This window comes from Phoxinus phoxinus (assembly GCF_949152265.1).
Source record: "Phoxinus phoxinus genome assembly, chromosome: 13".
NCBI lineage: Eukaryota > Metazoa > Chordata > Actinopteri > Cypriniformes > Leuciscidae > Phoxinus > Phoxinus phoxinus.
The window spans coordinates 21,343,647-21,363,946 of record NC_136888.1 but is presented as its reverse complement, the minus strand read 5'-3'; the positions used below and the strand labels follow the sequence as shown (position 1 = coordinate 21,363,946).

Below are 20,300 nucleotides of genomic sequence, written 5' to 3'. Positions count from 1 at the left end.
TGGCCGTTTAAACCTGGTAGAAATGTGTCCTCTGTGACTTTGCAACTTTATAGCTGCCAACGTTGATTTTATATCTCGCGATTTGACTTTGTATTTCAGAATTTTGACTTTATGCCCCAGTGTTCAATTATTTCTTACAATTTGACTTTATGTATACAATTTGAATTCATATCTTCCAGTTTGACTTTATATAAATGATATCATACAATTCAGTCTTTCTTATTTTAACCTTTATCTCAGTTACATTTATTTTATTTTGTTTCATTGAACTTTGAATTGAAAACAGGCTTTTGATTTAAAAATTTTGACGTTATATCTCACAATTTTGTCTTTATTTCTCATTGTGTGGCTTTATATAAATATGATATCTTACAATTCAACCTTTATCTCACACAGTAACATTTATTTTATTTTAATTTATTGAACTCTGACGTGGAAACAGGCTTCCATAAGATTTTAACCTGCCCTGATATAACTTGTTTTATTAAGCTAAAATAACTACTTTACATCAGTGGCCGTATAGCAGGAGTGGGGCACATTTGTTTAATTTTAATTTGTGATTTCATTAGAATTGATAGCAAGCCGGCGAAAGGGAGGTTGAGCGCATGTCTGAGTGCTGTGTGTGGGAGGGAACATTTCTCAGTCAAACATTAAAAATGACAAATTCCAGCATCAGAAAACAACAATTGGAAAGCGTTCCCCTTTATTAGATACATCTAGTCGGTAGCCACAAGCAATTTCATAAAGTGGTGGGAACAAAATCAACCATGGCAAAAAATAGTGGCTATGCACACAATCACATTCTTTCCCATTCTTGAGTTTAGGCACCACAAAATGATCCTTAAGCGGTGTGTATTAGTGGGAGAAACAGAGTATTAGGCATTTCCCCATTACGTTTCGCATACAATTGTTTCATTTGGGCTTTAATATGCTCAGATTTGTCATATTGCCACTTTCCAGTTGAATATTATATTTTTTTTAAATTGAACTCTAAATATCTCATGTTTGGCAGAAAGTGGTGAAATATACCACTGCCGCTCTCTCTGAGAATCCAGGCTGAATGAGAGAACTGTACAAATCAGTCAGACAAATAGACAGCCTCAGTAGATTGCATTTCTGAATGACGTCAAGGGTCTTGCTTCTCTTAGCGTTACAGAGATGATGGACAGTAATGACCAGACCGCTGCCCTCCCATTCAGCCGTTCCTATCCTGGACACAGACACACACAGGCCATTCCACTATCCGGAAATAAATCCACCCTTATAGCCATCATTTATATTTCTGAGGCGCAGTATCAGTGCATACGCATGTAGACAGCTTTAGCACAAACATTCTTACCATATCTGTCACACTAGCATAAGGGTTGTTTTGTTGTTGTTTCTTTGTCCATGTGGCCAGTTGTATAAACATAGTCACTATGTTAAGACTATGTCTTAAGAACTAGCCAACTAGCAGTTAGTCAAGAGGTAATCGGTCTAACTTTTCGGATTCAAAGTAGACCAATCAGCTTTTTTAACTGACACAAAATGTTATGAGAGCCATGTATGCAACCGGTGTTGATTTGGACCACATTGACTTTCACACTCTATAGACAAAAATAGTTTAAACTGCATATGTAGCAAACTTCATCCTCACAAATTACACCAATACACACAATTAGTCGCATCCACTTATGAAAATTATATATCTCAAAATGACAAATAGTTTTGACATGTTTACTGTATGCTTTAACAACAAGCTTCATATTTGTGCTTTCAAACCGTCTGGTTCTAATGATCTATAGACTTCCATTGTAAATGCATCCTTGTAAACACGATTTTTACTTAATTTTACAAACTGAAGGAAGGAGTCCAAACTATTTTCTGATAGTTTAAATTGTATTTGAAATATCCCTTTAAATCATAAAATACTCGTCAAAAGACTACTAGAGTGGATACTGAGCTTGTCAGCACTCTGGCTGACAGATACAGGGGACTGTCATTGTTTGTAGTGTTTTGTAAACCATCGCCCTTGAAGGATATACGAGGCAGAGAAAGAACAGACATGCAGAGAGGGATTACATAACAAAAGCTGAAGCATTACACAAAGGTGTGTGTGTCTGCGAGCACGAGGAGGATGGTATTATGTGCTCGCACCTAGATTCCTAATGGTGTATTGTTAGAATCCTTCTGTTGCCACGCGTCCCTCGCACTCCCGCGCACACACGGCCCTCTTGTGTGTTCTGCGTTTGCTTTTCTACACCTAAATATATCATCAAACAGGGAAACTCATTCTGCAACTCTCAAAAAGTTCAAAATGCGTGTGTGTTGGAGGTGTTAGTCTGGGGATAGAACGGTAAAAAGGAGGGGACGGAAAGAGACAGTAGGCGAGAGGGAGCACTCACGTCTCCACCGTTTCATAATTCAAACTAAAAGCTGGCTGTGTGCACATCGAAGCAGAAAAAAATTCCCATAACACTGTAAAACTATGAAATAAAAGCAGACGCACACCTACTTTCTCTACCTCAACTGCACACTATCCTTGTGTACTTTTACCCATCACTAAACCACCATTTGCATTCCATTTGTCTGTAGTAAAAGTTACAATTTCATGTTTAATTTGTGCTTAAATTGAAACCACACACTATTGGTCATCATTTGAATGCTTATTTGCATAATTTTTATTCTCTGTTTGGAACAACCTCTGTCTTTAAACAACCAAATTGCATGTTTATGATTATCCTGGTTATTTTAACTGAGCCGAGTGTGTATAATATTTGTGGCAACGATGCTGGGAGTGTTTTGTAGTGTGTGATTTGTAATAAATGTTTTATTTAAATTTTAAGATGCTTTTGTGTAACATCTCTCCACCTGTATTCTACCATTTAAAAGTTTGTGGTTCGAGATTTTTTTTAAAGAAATGAACACTTTTATTCAGCAAGGATGAATAAAATTGATCTAAAGTGACAGTAAAGAGTATTACGTTGTTACAAAATATTTCTTTTTCAAACAAGTGCTGTTCTTTTTAACATTCTATTCATCTAATTCAAATCCTTAATTTATCAAGCTTTCCACAAAAATATTAGGCAGCACAACTCTTTTCAACATTGATAATAATGATTGATTAGAAATGTTTCAGCATATTACAATATTTTCTGAAGGATCATGTGACACTGAAGTCTGGAGTAATGGTTGCTGAAAATTCATCATTGCCATCAAAGGAATAAATTACATTTGAAAATATTTCACAATATTACTGTTTTTCACTGTATTTTTTATCAAATAAATTAAGCCATGGTAAGCATGAGAGACTTCTTTCAAAAGCATTAAAAAATCATTACACTCACAACAGACTAACATTAATAAAATACTAAATACTTGCCTCACATCCCGATATTAATCACTGCCTAAATATGCACCATATTTCAGAGAAATAAACCAGAACAATCCGTACACATTCAAACACAGTGACTTAAGAAGCTACAGTATAGGCTAAGTAATATTAACCTCAAATGGATATTTATTTTTATCAGCACTTGGAAGATATTTCAGTTTACTAATATTTATATGCCTTGGTGTTTTGAAATTATGTTCGGAAAGGGTAAATTATTCTATTTGTAAAACAGAATGAAAAGACTGATGCTTGTTAATGATATGGTTTCTTGGTTGGTAAATAAGCTGAAGGTTTTTGTGCCGAAATCCTGCTGTGAAGTGAATTCACCCCTGCGTATCTTGTGCTTTTACTGTGTGCCTCATGCTGACTGACTGGTTTTATGTCACTGATCTGATCAGATTTACCACACTCATCACAACCTCACAGAATCTGATCCCTCAGCAACGACTGATTCACTCACTCCTGCCAAACACACACACATGGATTGCAGGGTCATGAAGGGACATATTGAGTAAATGGCAGTGTCAAACCAGTGATATACATCTGACATTTTACCAGTCATGACTTTTGACAGCAATTCAATTGCAGTAGCAAACACACATGTTAATGCGTGTTGAAGGGTGTGAATGCCTTTACAGTTGTGTGTGGATGAACGTGTTTTACCCATTACAGCTGCATAAACTGTAACCTTAATCAAAGCTAAAATAACTCTTGACACAGCAGCCTTGAGATGAAGAGGGTTTTACAGTGTTACCTTGGCAACCACAAACATGCAGAATCAGAAACAAATTGGATGGACCTTTTAAGCACTTATATATGCAGTTGTGACAGATGTACTGTATGTACTGTCTCAGCATCACGGGAGTGTGTTTGTTTGGATTTTACATAGAAAGATGCCAAAACTGTGGTGCTATGTGCCTGTTGTGTACAAATTCAGTTTCCAAAATGTACCCTTATTTAAAACCTGCAGATGTTGTAGTACAAACATTGTGAGGATACTGATTTCTAATTTATGTTTCTCAAAGTAAAAATTTAAAGGAATGTTCTGGATCAATACGAGTTAAGTCAACAGTGGTAGACAGTAACTTTGTTAATGTACAATTTTTAAGAATTTGTCCTCTATAGAGTATTGTTATTTTAGGAAACGTTTTACTTAACTACATTCGAATGATTGTCAGATTTGTGAACGTTTTATATAGCTCGCACTGAATGATTCATTGGGGAATTTGGCTGATCTGATTGCAGATAAGTAGGTTTTAATTGAACCTAATAATGTTTCTGTAGGGCTTTGAAAGAAGTGACTCGTCTGAACACTCTCGACACTGCATTTGGGAGTTAGTTAGGAATGAGGACTTATGCATACATTAAAAGTAAGAAAACAGTCTTGTAATCACAAATAGACTGCATTGTGTACTGGGTAATCGCCGCTGCTGTTGTATCTAGGCCAAACTGGCCTATTTGACCACTGTAGAAGTCTATTGGTGAATATAGAATGTGTCCAGAAATATAACATATGTAGTCTTCCTGTGACATATTTTTCCATGTATAACAAGTTTTTTTCTATCTGGGTCACAATCAAACAGTAAACATCATGACTAATTCATGGAGACATGAGCTAATTAAAGACTCCCATTTGGCAATGGTGTCAGAGAGGCATTAATATAACCACATTTTGTGTTTTCATATTTCAATGTATTGTTTAAGAGAACAGTTAGCGTTAAAGCTCTAGCAAAAACCACATTGCACTGAGGCAACAATCTAGCTATTTTTCGAACAAGTGATGCAAACATGACAAAAGTCCATTACATACAAGTGTAGGCGTGAAGAGCGTGACAGAGAGACTATTCACTGAAGCTCTGACCTGTACCATTATTGTTTAAAAGATGCTTAACAGTAGTATATATTTATGCACCAGATGAATTTGGTTCTCCAGCTCCAATATGAATGTGTTTGCTGAAGTGATATATATTTAACCCATATGGATAAATATAACTATACAGCGTAAGCCGTTCCAATAAAGAGGCAGACGCTCACTGAGCTATTAATAGTCTCCTCCTCAGACCCAGTTCCACTGAGAAACAGAACTCAGGCTGAGATCCAAAACTTAGACACGCTGAGGGCCATTCTATCATACGGACAGTCTTTTATTATACTGTCTTTAATTGGAACTGGGAAGGAATTTATGGGTAAGATAACGGCTACATCTGGTTTATGGAGTGTTGCAGTTATTTTGAACACGATGTGATAAAATTGTAACAAAGTTCAATGTTTGTCTCTAAACAGTCAAAACAATGGGGACAATCAGAGATATGGCCAGGCAGGTGGTTTGAGTTCTCTGGTTTGTATATGCGGGCGATCCCCTGACTTTAGTTTTCCCAATCCTAGCCTATTGTTTCCTGTCACTTCTATATTATCCTCTTCAATTAAAGCCCATAGAAATAAAAGAACAACAGGCTTTAGAATAAACCCGCATGTCCTTTAATCCCTTAATCCTCCTCTCAGTCATTTCTGGTCATTTAACAAGTCAGTTTAGAGTTGTTTGTGTGTCTGATCAGAATATTTCTCTATTTTTCTGTCTCTTTCTCTCTTCTGTCAGATAAATGGAACACAGCTCTTCAATTCAGCAATTATGTATTAATAGCTCCCACACATATGTTATCACATGTTTGTATTGGCACTTCCATGTAAACATGCACACACACAAACCTCTTTTCTTAAAGGAACACGCCGACTTTTTGGGACTTTAGCTTATTCACGGCATCCCCCAGAGTTAGATAAGTCCATACATACCCTTTTCATGTCCGTGCGTGCCGTAACTCTGTCTGACGCACCCACCGCTAGACTAGCTTAGCACAAAGACTGGAGGTAAACGGCTCCAGCTAGCATACTGCTTGTTATTTGTACACGATGTGACTATACAAATCACAACATGTAAATAGGAAAATGTTGGAGTTATTTTGTCACTTATTGGGAGCAGTATGCTAGCTGGAACCTCCAGTCTTTATGCTAAGCTAGGCTAGCGGTGGGTGCGTCAGACAGAGTTACGGCACGCACGGAGATGAAAAGGGTATGTATGGACTTATCTAACTCTGGGGGATGCCGTGAATAAGCTAAAGTGCCAAAAAGTCAGCATGTTGACTGTTCCTTTAACAGACTGCATTAAGCAAAGCAGCAACGCAACTTGTGAGAAGGCTTGTGTTGTACCTTTCTGCTAAAGATGCATCTCCATACAGACAAGGTGATTTCTGGGTTAATACTTTCATTAGGGCTGTCACAATATCAGATTTTCATGACACAATTATTGTGGATTCACAATCAAAAACAATATTAACGTGGGTGAGGTGGGGAAAAAAAATTTTTTTTTGGCTAATGAATCACATTCAAAATACTAGTGTAGGGACTAATGCTTTGGTCTGTCGTCTCTGACAAGAGTTTGTTTGGCAGTAGTAGCTACGCAAGCATGGCGTCATCTTCTTTTTTTCCCCTTTTAAGACTGTTGGCAACCAGCATTAAGTTGCAATACTGCCACCTACTATGTTGGAGTATCAGCCAGTTACTGGTGCTGAATTATTTACAGTATTATAATGTGTAGTATCAACACAATATCAACATGAAATGAATTATTGGCACTGGGTTATTTACGATAATATTAAGTCAATATTAACATACATTTTTTATATTAGTTATTTTCAGCTCTTTATTGTGACACCCATAAATGTCCATAAAAAAAAGGTTATTAGGAGTGGGCAATTAAGAACTTGTATAATTTACATGAGGAGTTGGGTTACATTTACATCCATATGGTGATTAACCTACACAGAATAGATAGTGTAGCTATAAACTGCTTAAAGCATCTGGATTTACTCTGATTTACTGAATAGAAAGTGTCTGTCACTATAAGTAGGATGTGATTATCTAGATAGATTTAGAGAGCTGTATTTATATTTTCCCATGAGTTCAGCGTGCTGCAATCTACTTCCAGCTGTGCAGTGTGTGAAGTTTGAATGCAGTCAGTAACCTGTAATGTGGGTCCTGAGAAATTCTGCTTACATATGCGGTCTGACATGGGCCAGTGGAAATTGAAACAGTACTGAGAGGGAAAGAGAATGGCAGACACTCACCCGTTTGCGCAGGTTGTACGTAAGCAGGAGATTTCGTGAGAAGTGGTTGGAGAAGGCGGTGTAGAACTCTAGGACTTTCTGAAGCGCGTCCCGTTTGATCACGTGCAGGTCACAGTATGTTAGCGCTCTCACATTAGCGCACGCCTGAGCTAGCGTCACCTCCTTCCAGAACACGTCCCCAAACACATCACCTTTACCTGTGGAGATACACAGACACTTTCTTACACACACAAACAGGCCTGGCCTGTGTTAGAGACCATTGTTGTCCGCAATGGTTCTAGGCTCACGATGCTCTTGGGAAACACAGCCCTGATTGGTACAATTCAGAGGACTGTGGCTGTCTAAATAACTGGCAGATTGATACTGTATGTTTATTCCAAGTAATATATTAGATGGATCTTATTATTTATACTAAACAGCAAAAAAAAAATCTTTTTAATCAGTATTTTTGTTTTGTTGTCCTAAATAAGCCTAATTGTATATTGTACACTAGCATTCAAATGTTCAATGTCAGTAAGGTGTTTTTTGATGAGGAGGGTTGTTTGCCAGTAAATACATTTATAATGTTAAAAAAAGATTTTCAGTTTTTTTTTAACTGATGTATCAGTTCCACAACAACTGTCAACATTATTGATAATAATAAGAAAAGTTTCTTGAGCAGCAAAGCAGCATTAGAATGATTTCTGAAGGATCATGTGACACTGAAAACTGGAGTAAGGATGCTGAAAATTTTAAAATCACAGAAATAAATTACATGTTAAAATAGAAAAGTTATTTTACAATAACTTTTCACAATATTACTGTTTTACTGTATTTGAATCCAATAAATGTAGCCTAACTGTTGTATAAGAAACCCCTTTCAAAAGCATTAAAAAAATCAAACAAACCTTTGAACGGTAGTGTATTATGACTTTTCAGTAAATATCTTGATTTTTTTAGTTGTTTCAAGAAATTTCTGCTAAATTAATTTCTTATTTTCTATCAATAATTTTTAGCAGCAAAAAAAGAGAAAATACTGCAAATGATCTTTCTGTTTTTTTTCTTTCCTCTATCTTCTGTCTTAGATCAGATCACAGTAGACAGATCATGTTTTCTGGGGGGTTTTGGGTGTGTAATTTAACTTATGTAAAACACCACTAACACGTCAGATCAGAAGATTTAAGCAGTCGAAAGCACTGGTAAAATCTCATTCACAACAATATCCTGGCAAGGCAGCATTCTTTCACACACTTTAATTATGATTGGTCAGCCCATAGTGCTACATATCATGAGCATGTCTGACAGAGGAGAAATGATGATGAGACATATTCCCTCATTCCATTACTGAAATGAACAAATGCACAAAAGTCTTGTCCATCCATCTCTGTCAGCTCACATCTATAAGTTGGAGTTACAGAGCCAAAATGTCCACTCAGAAAAATTATTTACGGTTGTCTTAGTAAATGTTCTAGAATACAGATTCCTTCCTGCTAGCAGAGAGAGAGCTCCAGAGTGTCACATTTGGTTACGAGACATCAAGATCTAATGGTGTTTGACATCTATGCTGCATCTTGATACACACTACATTTATATTTTAAATATTCAACTATAAATTATGTTTGTTTGAACTTTCTATTTATCAAAGATTAAAATAAAAAAATTAAATAAAAGTATCACGGTTAAAAATGATTGGGCAGCACAACTGTTTTTAACATTGATAAGCAGAAAGAAAAGGCTGGAGTAATGGCTGCTGAAAATACAGCTTTACTATCACAGGAATACATCACATTTTAAAATATATTATAATACATAATGGTTATTTTAAATGTGTAAAAATATATATTTTTGAAAAAGTTCTGTTTTGATCAAATAAACACAATCTTGGTGAGCCATCTTTCAAAAACATTAAAAAATCGTACTGCTCCCAAACTTTTGAATGGCAGTATATGTGTGGGAAGAGTTTATGTATAATGACTTAAATCATCTTTTGTGCTCCACAGAAGGAAGGAATAAGGAATGACAGAATTTTCTTTTTTGGGTGAAATGTCCCTTTAATATATTTATCTGCATGACATCAAAAAATTCAAGAAGTTTGGAATGAATAATAGTGTTGCAGCATAGCTTTAATGAATGATTGTTTTGGATTTGCTTGGGAAGTTTTGAGCTCACTGTGTTTTGTAGCTGCTTAAACTGACGTTTAAGGAGAAATAAACAATATGTGCAATATGGGTGCTGTCACTGTGCTCTCTTTCTTTGTACTTTTAAGTAAGAGTGATTGGAAAGAGAGAGTTTGTAATATGTGTAATAGACCAGCAGTATCATTATTTATACCTCCAGAGGTCACAGTGTAACACACACCAGACTAATGAGAATTCAGACATGCGCATACTGACCTCTGACCCACAGTTTCGCTCAGTCCGCCCACTTGAGAGATACAAGAGGTCAGATCGATAATCCTTTTTATTTTTTTCTACATAGTGTGTGTGTAAGCAAAAGTGGACATTTGTGGCCTTCCAGACTGATCCTAAATCAGTTTAACAGCCGCGGCAGAGAGCCAAATTTAGCAACGCATCGTTAGTTTGTCAACAGAGAAATAAATGGCCATTAGATTCTCAGCTCTATGGCTTCATGAGGCGAAGTAGCCTAATTTTGTGTTGTGAGACAGACAGATGTTGGAAATAACAGACGTTACATCAGGAGCTGTATACATCTATGAGTCGCATGTCTGACCTAAGATCACTGTTTGCCTTTTTTATTCTTTTTTTAAAAATAGAAAAAATCTTTTTTTTAAGGATGTCGAGTCGATACTAAACTAAGGAAAATGATGAAATTATACCAGTATTTCTGCAGTATCATCCAGCATGACCTAAAAAAATCTTATTTTGTATCAAAATATCAGATCTATGCATTGGGTTTCATAGTATAAATACATTCTATCAGATACTTTTATGTCATTAATATTAATTAAACAATCATTTTGACAAGAAAAAGAGAAAACCACACACAAACGTACCTAAATTTACCACAAAACCTAAATTTATTATTGACTGTTTACTTGACAAATTACTGAAATGATAATACAAAATTTAGAAGAAAAATATATCTAGTATATACACACAGCAATATTAGTATATTTGGTATCATGACTACTCAATTTCTATTTGTTTCTTGTCATTTGATTGAATGAATGAAATAACAGAGCCAACGTAAGAAGATATTAGAGTGTTTATAGGTATAAGTAATCATTTCAAATATCTTTTTAATGTTATTTTTTTATCATCAGCTTAGGCCATATTTTGAATTATTTAACATGCATTATGCTCACAGGATGTGGTAAGAAACAAAAGGGAGAGGGATGGCACAGTGTGGTGGAGATATACGATCACATAGAAGCTCTGTGGATGCAAATAATCTTCCCATAGGGAACTACACCCAAGACAGAGGGATGATGTCATGATGTGCAAACTGCTAAAGATAATTAATGCACCTTTGCTAAAAATATATCAAAGAAAATAATCAAATCCATACCTAGTCAATATTCTCTTACCCAGAATGGCGACCACCTCGTCGTCTTGGATGACCTCCAGTGACCCTGACACCACAAAACATAGGCTGTCCACGCTCTCGCCTGCATGGTAGATAAGATCGCCTGGAGCGCAGTGGATGGTCTGGAACTCCATGGCCAGGGCCCGCAAACAGCCGTCACTGGCCAAACGGAAAGCAGGATGTTCCTTAAAAACCTTCCGGTTCAGATGCACGCATATATCAGCACGCATGTCTTTAGGACAGATCTGCAAAACCTGTAATAAGAGAGAGAAATATCAGACTTAAAGGTGACATATTATGCCACTTTACACAACATGTAATATAAATATATGGTGTCCCCAGAATGTGTCTGTGAAATTTCAGCTCAAAATACCTCCTAGATCATTTATTATAGCTTGTCAAATATGCCCCTTTTTCGGTGTGAGAAAAAACGCTCCGTTTTTGTGTGCGTCCCTTTAAATAAAAATGAGCTGCTGCTCCCCGCCTCCGTTCAGAAGACGGCCGATCCTTTTACACAAGCTTTAGATACACACGACTAATCTCACTCATCCAAAATCTCATAAATAACCAGTAGCGAGTGCAGCCTTATTGAGAGACTAAAGAAGAGGTTGCAACTTTTAGACTGCCTGGACGTTTCTAAATGGTTAGTGGATACATTTATTCTGTATGTAGTTGTTGTGGAGTTACATTGATTCATCCGTTTCTGGGGAATCCACATCTGAGGCTGGGACTCTAAACAGTGTTCAGTGCTCGTCTGTGCAGCCATTGACAGAACAGTTTGCTGCTTTGCTCGAGCATTTGTCATTGTGTTAGGGGACCGAAATGGGATCGAAATCTAATCTTGCAGAGAAAGGCTGATCAAAACAAAGTTATTGGGTTGTTACTTTTCACGTTTTCTGGGTTGGTAGATGCACCGGGGACACGAATATAGCACTTTAACACGGAAAATGTCAGATTTTCATGATATGTCCCCTTTAAGTGGTTATTCAGCTGCAACTTAATAACTAACTTAAATTTGGGACCTCGGTGGTTATAAAACCCTGCCTACAGCCCTGACTGTGGCCCTGACAGTATGCTGTTCCTGCAACGCACTACCTCCCCCAGCTCCACCTGTTTAGATCTGCTATGAGATTCATGTATGCCTATTCATGCAGCAGCATTTCTTACATGCTCACAGCAGCATGTCTTTGTATATCTACTGGCAGTAGCATGCCCATACTTTTTTTGAATGCATTGCTCTGATGGCAGGAAAATCCTGAAAAGTCATGGGCATGATTAAATGCATTAATTTTTCTATTTTATAGCATTTTTTTTTATAACCACTGTCTCATGGACACCCATATTTATGTTTACTGTCATGCCAATGAAGCATACTGAGGGGCTGACAGAGAGGTACAGGACATGCAGCAGGACGTGCCGGTGTGTATGTGTGCATCTGAGCGCATTAGCGTGTGATATGTCCCTGAGCTGCCATTCCCAGCAGCCCCTCACTTTTCCAGAGCATTCCCTTTCTGCATGTGGTTGTCACTGAGACATGGAGGATGGCTCTGGGGAGGACAGTGCAAGTCTGTGTGTGATGAGACGGCTAAATCACGAGAGAGAGAGAGAGAAAGAGAGAGAGAGAGAGGGAGAGCGACAGAGGGAGAGAGTGAGTGAAGGAGACAGCTGGAGCATTCTGACAATGTCCACCCAACGGGGACTTCATATCCACAGAGTCATGCTGTTCCCCTCCTGTGGTTTGAGTATAAACGACAGGACGAGTCTAAACACACAGCGTGAAAAAGCATCTTGCTAAAGAATCACACTAATGTTTAAAAATACTTAGCCAGATACACACACACAAGACAGAGCAGAAGCGAATAACACATACACACACGCGCGTTAGACAGGAGGGTGGCTGCTGCGAGGTGTCCAGAGTTGCATGCTGGCCAATTGAAGTCGGGCATACAGGGTGTTCACCTTTTCAGTGTCAATACCGTGGGACATGGACCAGGTGGAGGCGATATAATCCATAACTCTCTCACTCAGGCCTTTGGGCACCTGGTACAGCTTGAGGAAGTCCCGCACGCTGTTAAGCATCTCGTGATAGCGGTTAGTGTTGGCATACATCTGCTGGAAGATAGTCGTCACATTACCGAAGATGGTGGCGTAGAGGAGAGCTATAAGAAAGGGACAAATAAACTTTTTGGATTTAGGAACAACACAGAAGAGGCACAGAATAATTGAAATAAACGTTTAAAAGTTTGTGTGTGTGCGTGGGTGTGTGTTGCCAGTTACAAAGGCTACATGGAAAAAAATATTCCAGAAGTCCAGCTTCAGAAGAGAGAGAGAGAGACAGAAATGATGATGATAAGTGACAGAGTGAATTGTAAATGAGTGAAAGCACAGGACAGAAAGAAGAAAATTCAATAAAGGCGAGTGATTGTCTCTTTTAAACTGATTTAGTCGGCCTGTAATGGCTCTGCACACAGAAGAAAATCGAATTACGCATGTAGGGACTCTTAGGTGTATGAGTGTGTGTGAGTGTGAATCCCCTCTTAAATACCTTCAGATGAGAATTATGAGTTGCCATTACACTACAATCATGTCTATCTCATGAACTCAGGAAACACTGCCCTGATATATTAAAGGTATAGTTCACATACAAATAAAAGTTGTGTTATCATTTACCCACCCTCATGTCATTCCACACCTGTATGCTGTTATTTTTTAGAATATTTGTGCAGCACTTTCTGTGCAATAACAGTTTGTAGAGACCATTTGTAGTGATTCATGCTATTCCAAATCTTTTGAAGTAACTTCTTACAGTTTTGTGTGAGAAACAGAAAGAAATTGAAGTCATTTATTTTAGACTGATAATCTTCCCCTCCAGTGAGCTATTAACTCAAGAGCTGGATCAGTCTGACGCATGAATGAATCGTTCAGTCTGATTTGTGAACCGGTCGGATCAACTGGTTCAAAAGAACTTTTCATTCATGTATCGGACTCGGGGTCAGCTCACTGACTCTTTTATAGTGTGTTTTTGTTGTTGTTTTGACAGATGGTCACTACTGTATGTAACAAAAATATATTTGTGAAGATTCCTTAAAATACTCCTTTTTGATATTCCACAGAAGAAGAATAAAATAACAGCATACAGGTTTTGAATGATATGAGGGTGAGTAAATGATGACAGAATTTTTACATTTTTGGGTGAACTTCCTTGAATTACAAAAGCTCAAATTAGAGCAAACAATCACGTCCGCTATTTATCTCTTTAAATAGATTTTGATAGCTTATTGTATGTACTTGCCGGCTTTTTTTATCATTCAAATTTGGCTGGGTGGCTAATAACACATTTTTCAGTGATATGACAAACTCAGAACACATACTTAATTTGGACTTTACAGGGACTTTAAAGTCGGCACAAAACGGAAATTGTGTGAGTGTTTTCTTCTCTATTGTGACGTATATACGAGTAAAATGGCTTCATAGACAAGAAACAGTGTGGGGCGGGATTTTGTCCATGGGGAATTGACTGTATCATTGAAGTTTGCTATTGCTGTGATCTACAGTATTGTGAGTGACAGGTTTTCCTGTTCTTGCGCCGATAAACACGTCATCAGACAAGAGATTTTGTTGCACAAGGGAGGGGAGGTTATTTCGAGTAAATATTCCTAGGGCACATTAACTCTTTCCCTGCCATTGACGGAAATTTCCAGATTTCCATGTTTTCACTGTTATACGGTAGGGGGCGCTTGATTATCGTTCTGAATCCGATCTAGATATAGTCTTTGATAAAAACGTGATTTTCTTAGCTCAGATGTTGCTTTTATTATGAAAATTACCCAGTGTTGATTAAAAAAAAAGAAAGCATTAAGCTAGAATAAAACTTTTTTTTCTGTGTGTGTGTTTAAAAACAGAGGGTTTATGCCAAATATTCATAAAACAAAATATGCTGGGGGCCATGAAGATTTTGTGAAAATGATCAAAAATGCTGGCAACTTTTTTTTTACGCTGGCGGAGAAAGAGTCGATAAAACATTTGCACAGAACATTAATTTATAATAAACACAGCAATTTTGAACACTTTGACTTTAAATAGTCTTTTATAATACTACTGTCATTTAAAGTTTGTGCACACTTCCAGACTATTGCAGATGTTGATGTTGAAAAAAGTTCAAGGCTTTTTAGTATTGTCAACTACCCAGCTGCAGTTTTCTGGGACCCCAGCCATTATTATTAGAGTGTACGAGTCTTGTATGTGTATGTGTGTGAAATCGGTGATGTACAGATATGCAGTGTGACAGTCTTTGCTGATCTGGGGACAGATTTGGCTCCAAGGTGACAAGAACGTGGAACAGAGCTGACAGTGACTTTCCTACTGAAAACATGAGCACACTAGATGGTCTGACACGACACATAGGACACAGACACGTCCAGATGTATCAATGTGTGAGGTCACAGGGTGGGCGTTTGTTCACCCTGCAATCTAAAAGTTCAACTTTAACTGCTTTCACGGTTCAAGATGAACTGTCCTGTCGAATCACACGCACACATCGGTTTTTCATTGCAGAGACAGATGAATGGTCATTAACAAATGAACAAGTAAGTGAGCCAGGCAGCTTATTACACACCCTCTCTTTACATTAACTGATGTACGCTCTTTAATCGTGTGGGTGAGATAGAGAAAGTGCTCGTATTTCTCCTGAGTGTTTTGATTTTTGAGATTGCATGGATTGTCTAGGCAGCTCTTGACTGAATGCTCTGACCTAAACGCATGGTTATATTTCATATCACGTGTTTAAATTGTTCTGAAGTTTTCAAATGTGCTGTCAAGTTTATATATATATATTCTATTGATTACATTTTATATTTACGCACAGTCGCACACTCATTTTTGGGTGAAGAAGTTTTCAGTGCAGAGAGAAAAAATAAATGTCTTTTTTTACTGTCTATTATGTTGTGCAGCTCTCATGACAGTGTAAGGCCCGTCCAATCGGTTCAACAACAGTTTCCGATAAGCGGGTGAAGTTACTGTTTTTCCAGCGTGGCAAAGTAGTCTAACTCCAATTAAACTTTTATCTGACTCCATTTTATCACAACCTCAAATTTAGGTTGGAATGCCAAATTGTTATTGATCATTTATATAGTTTAGCTACGCATTTGATTATTCTATTTAACTCTTTACTCTTATTGTATTCGTTCATTCGGGTGCCAAACTAGCACAGGGTCCTTGCACCGGCCGTTCATTTTTATGCGGTCACAAACTCGGCAGTCTTGGTCACTAGACAGTGGTAATTGACTGTTTAGAAGGCTGCCTTCACGCTTGCTCTATCTTAAAGTATTTTGCTTAGTCCCCATAGGTCTGTATACACTTGAATTAAAGCAACACTATCTGTAGTCAGAGGTCATCATGACCACTACAGATATAAGCAGACCAATGGTATTTCTCTGATAGTAGCTTTGGTTTGGTCATGCCATGGTTTCCCACTTACACTTAGCTAGAGTAACATTACATTAAACAGAGGTAAGGCTCATACTATTTAGGTTGGTCGATCAACATTTTGTTGTCCTAAATGGAAATTCCCTTTTTAGCCTTTACAGTCTAAGTACACTTAAACAAGTGCCAAGTGTTAGCCGGAGCTCAAACTGCAGTTGATGTGCCCTATGCTCCACTCAAATCTGGACTCTAGTCTGTTATTAACCTACAACGATGTAGGCTACTAACAACTTTGTCAAATCAATCCCCGTTCACTATATTCTGCAGCCAGACCAATTGTTGGCGATGTCACTTTGTAAAGAAACACTAAATGCCTATATTAATGTATAAGGTCACTCACTGTCCAGGATCGCAATTTGTTATTTGCAAAAGTTAATTTTAACGGACAGATTGACCGACCCGTACATGCTCACTCAAATGGATGGACGATCTGACAGGATTACTTCCGGTTGAGTGTCCTGACATCTAAACCTACCTAATAGAGAAACCTGCATAAAGCATATGCATTAGAGAGCATAAAGAGAAACTGAGGGCGTATAAATCTTTAGATGCCTATAACTATTTGCTGAATGGTCACGTACATGACTTGTGTGGTACGATCCGAAGTTCTGCCAAGCCAGCACCAAGGCCAGAAGATGACCGTGTAAAGAGTGACATTACAGTGCAATTTTAAAGATGTGACTATTTTCTAGAAATAAAAATTCCAGATACAGCGAATTATTTTTTTACTTTATGTATTTGATTATTCTTTCTTACCAGGTTCTTCAAAAAGTCTAGTCACAATCAATCACAACAATGTATACAATCACAACAATGTATACAATCACAGATGATTCACAAATAATCACAATAGTTTAGAAAACATTATGCGATATAATTTCAAACTGGAGCCTGTACTCCGTCGATTCTTGCACCCAACAACACAGCAAGATGACATTTTAAGCTCCTTATGTTGCTAAATCTGTGCTGGTTTGTATTGGCTGCCTCCAGTTTTCCATTTGTTTTGCCCCGAGCTAACGGCGTGACGTAATTGTGATGTCGGCGCAAAAAGGGTATATATACTGAACATGAATATGCATGCGCATGACGTCACCGGTTTACAAAAAAATTTGGTTTTTGTTGTTTGTTGGTTTGATGATAACAGTATCGCTTTCAAAAACTTGAAAACCTGATTTCAGAAGCTTATTTAAAAAATATAATAAAAAAATAATAAGTTTTCCTTTTTCTTTTTTTTAACTGTGTCGTGTAAACTATAAAACTATATGACTGACGCATTAAAATTCCTCAATCCACCTTCTGTCTCCTCTCTCTTTCACACTCTCATTTTCTGTTCCCCTTAGCACAGCTAAAGCTGAGGTTTCATGAATTTAACATCTTTTCTAAAAATAGAAACATTCGGGTTATTCTGTTCCTTCTGAAGTACACAACAACTCAAACTAGGAAACGGCATGTGATTTAGAGTGGAAACAATGGCACAGAACCACATTAATCTTCCTTGCCTTCATAAAGGAGATTTAAATCCATCAAACAATCTGTGTTTGTGCTCGTGGACTTTCTGTGTGCTCTGTTTAAAACATGGAAGCAAGTGCAAGTTCAAGTCATTAGAAGAAGAGCAAAAATCAGCACTAAACCCCAGGGGAGTCTGCACTGTAAACCAGGACTCGTTAGTGGAAACGTATATTTGTCACAAAGTTTTGCAGCTCTGATGTTTTTACACCTCCTCTGTTCATTAGAAAGATGCTGTGGCAATTGTCTTTGCATGACACATTCATAACACTGTTTCGGTAAAAGACGAAACATCTCTCCGTCTGCTTGAGCTGAGTCGCTGCCAGAGATGGTGTGAGAGAGAGGGGTAGTGGTAGAGCAAAGAAAAACATGGGGTTGAGGAGATAAGCCTGTGTTAGTGTAATTTGATTAGAGCAGGTGATTAATTGTACTGCCAGCATTATACTTGTGCTCTTCACTCCATCTCTTCCCCTCTCTTTCTCTTTATCACCCATTTACTTTGACTACACAATATGCAGTATAGCCTTGTTTGAAATCAAATCAAATAGTGAATACTTAATACTGACAGTAACAAACTATATAATTTATATTCAAGTAAATCATATACAAATTTCAAATTTATGATCTCTCAAATTAACTAGATGTGCAATTTCTGAAGAAAATACCATTGCTAAAATAGCAGCAATAGAGTAGTGTTAAAGCTTTGGGTAAGTTTTAGTTTTAGTTCTGAAGGTTCTTTAAAAAATTAAATGCTGTCAAAAGTACCGACATGTTGGTGGCAAGTCGATACTTACATTTAAAAAATGTAACAATACAAGCCTTTCTGCAGTCTCAGTAGTACTGAGTACCGGGTCAATCCGTTACCATCGGATAGACAGCTACTTTCATATTGAAGTAATTTTTCATTATATCTTTTAAATGCAATATTCTCTTAACTGTTTTAAATAATAATAATAATAATTAATGACATTTATATAGCGCTTTTTCTGAGACCTCAAAGCGCTTTACATAGAAGGGGGAATCTCCTCAACCACCACTAATGTGCAGCATCCACTTGGATGATGGGACGGTAGCCATATTGCGCCAGAACGCCCCACCACACACCAGCTTACATGCTAAAGCTAAAGCTACATGCTAATGTTTTAATGCTTTATTTATTCATTATTAACTAATGTCATTTATTTAATATTTATATTATTAAACTATTATGTTACAGAAACTGGTACAGAGAACCAATTTTACAGTATTGGTTCCTTGACAACAGATACTTCATTCCGTGGGTCATGACAACCAGCACAAGTCATATTTTCAGTCAGCTGCACACAATCATCAATACTAATGCAACACTGTAGATAAGATAGAAACAGATAAAAGAAAAGACTGATCACGATTGCGTAGAATTCTGTATACATTACTATTGGAAAACTGCATTTTATGTTACAAAACTATATTAAATCTTTAAAATTCAGCTTTAATATGCATCTATTCCTCAATGATTCAAACACCTATTCATCACTAATTCAATAGAAATCATCTCACAAATGAAACCCAAGAATTCAGGCCTAATACCGAAATTCAGATCTCTCTTGCCTTCTAATCAGCCATAACTAATGCATCGTTGCCATGACTGATAGCATCATTTAATCTGTTTGTTCAGAAGTACCAATTATCCTCATTAGGTGCTGAACTCATTAATTAGAGCCACAGCCCTGTGTTTTTGTAACGGATTGTTTATTTGTGCCAGTTTATTGTGCTGTTTATTAACTGGTGTGTACCAGTTGAGCACACTGGTATCTATTGACCCACTATCTACTGGTTATAGTGGTAATTATTGTCTTTTTTATTTTACATAGAAGTGTCTTCTATCAAATGTTGTATAATATATATATATATATATATATATATATATATATATATATATATATATATATATATACTGTCTTTGTTGCCAACATTATTGTGTGTTAAGTATTGAGAATCTATAGGGCTTTTCACACTTGAAATAGTTAATCCTGGGTCATTGTAAACCCCCGGTTAACAGAATCCTGGGTTATGTTGCTTCACATTTCGCATTGCTTATAATTTACCCGGGGGCTGCCGATGTGGTGACAAATCAGGTCCTCCTCAAAATAAAATCCAAGCGATCCTATTGGCTCAAATTACTTTTAATAGGTACTTTCTTTAGTGCCTGATTACAATTCCTACAAAATCATGTTATGATAAATGCTGTTTGAACTACGTTATACCATTGATGTCTGTATTAGTTAGCTTATGTACTAGCATAGCATACAGAT

The 20,300-nt window shown here is 37.2% G+C and overlaps 2 protein-coding genes across 5 annotated transcripts in view; one reads left to right on the top strand and one right to left on the bottom strand.

Annotated features, from left to right (window-relative positions):
- The window catches only part of plb1 (phospholipase B1), a 72,333-nt gene that overhangs the window by 6,746 nt on the left and 45,287 nt on the right, over positions 1 to 20,300 (top strand). The gene's annotated exons all lie outside the window — the stretch shown is intronic.
- The window catches only part of kcnh1a (potassium voltage-gated channel, subfamily H (eag-related), member 1a), a 46,901-nt gene that overhangs the window by 6,485 nt on the left and 20,116 nt on the right, over positions 1 to 20,300 (bottom strand). For all 4 annotated transcript variants that reach the window (XM_079632193.1, XM_079632194.1, XM_079632196.1 and 1 more), the window contains 3 exons: positions 12,979 to 13,178; positions 11,021 to 11,273; positions 7,495 to 7,691 (listed from right to left, as the gene is read on the bottom strand). In XM_079632193.1, the coding sequence (XP_079488319.1) occupies positions 7,495 to 7,691; positions 11,021 to 11,273; positions 12,979 to 13,178 (650 nt within the window). The remainder of the gene's footprint in view (positions 1 to 7,494; positions 7,692 to 11,020; positions 11,274 to 12,978; positions 13,179 to 20,300) is intronic.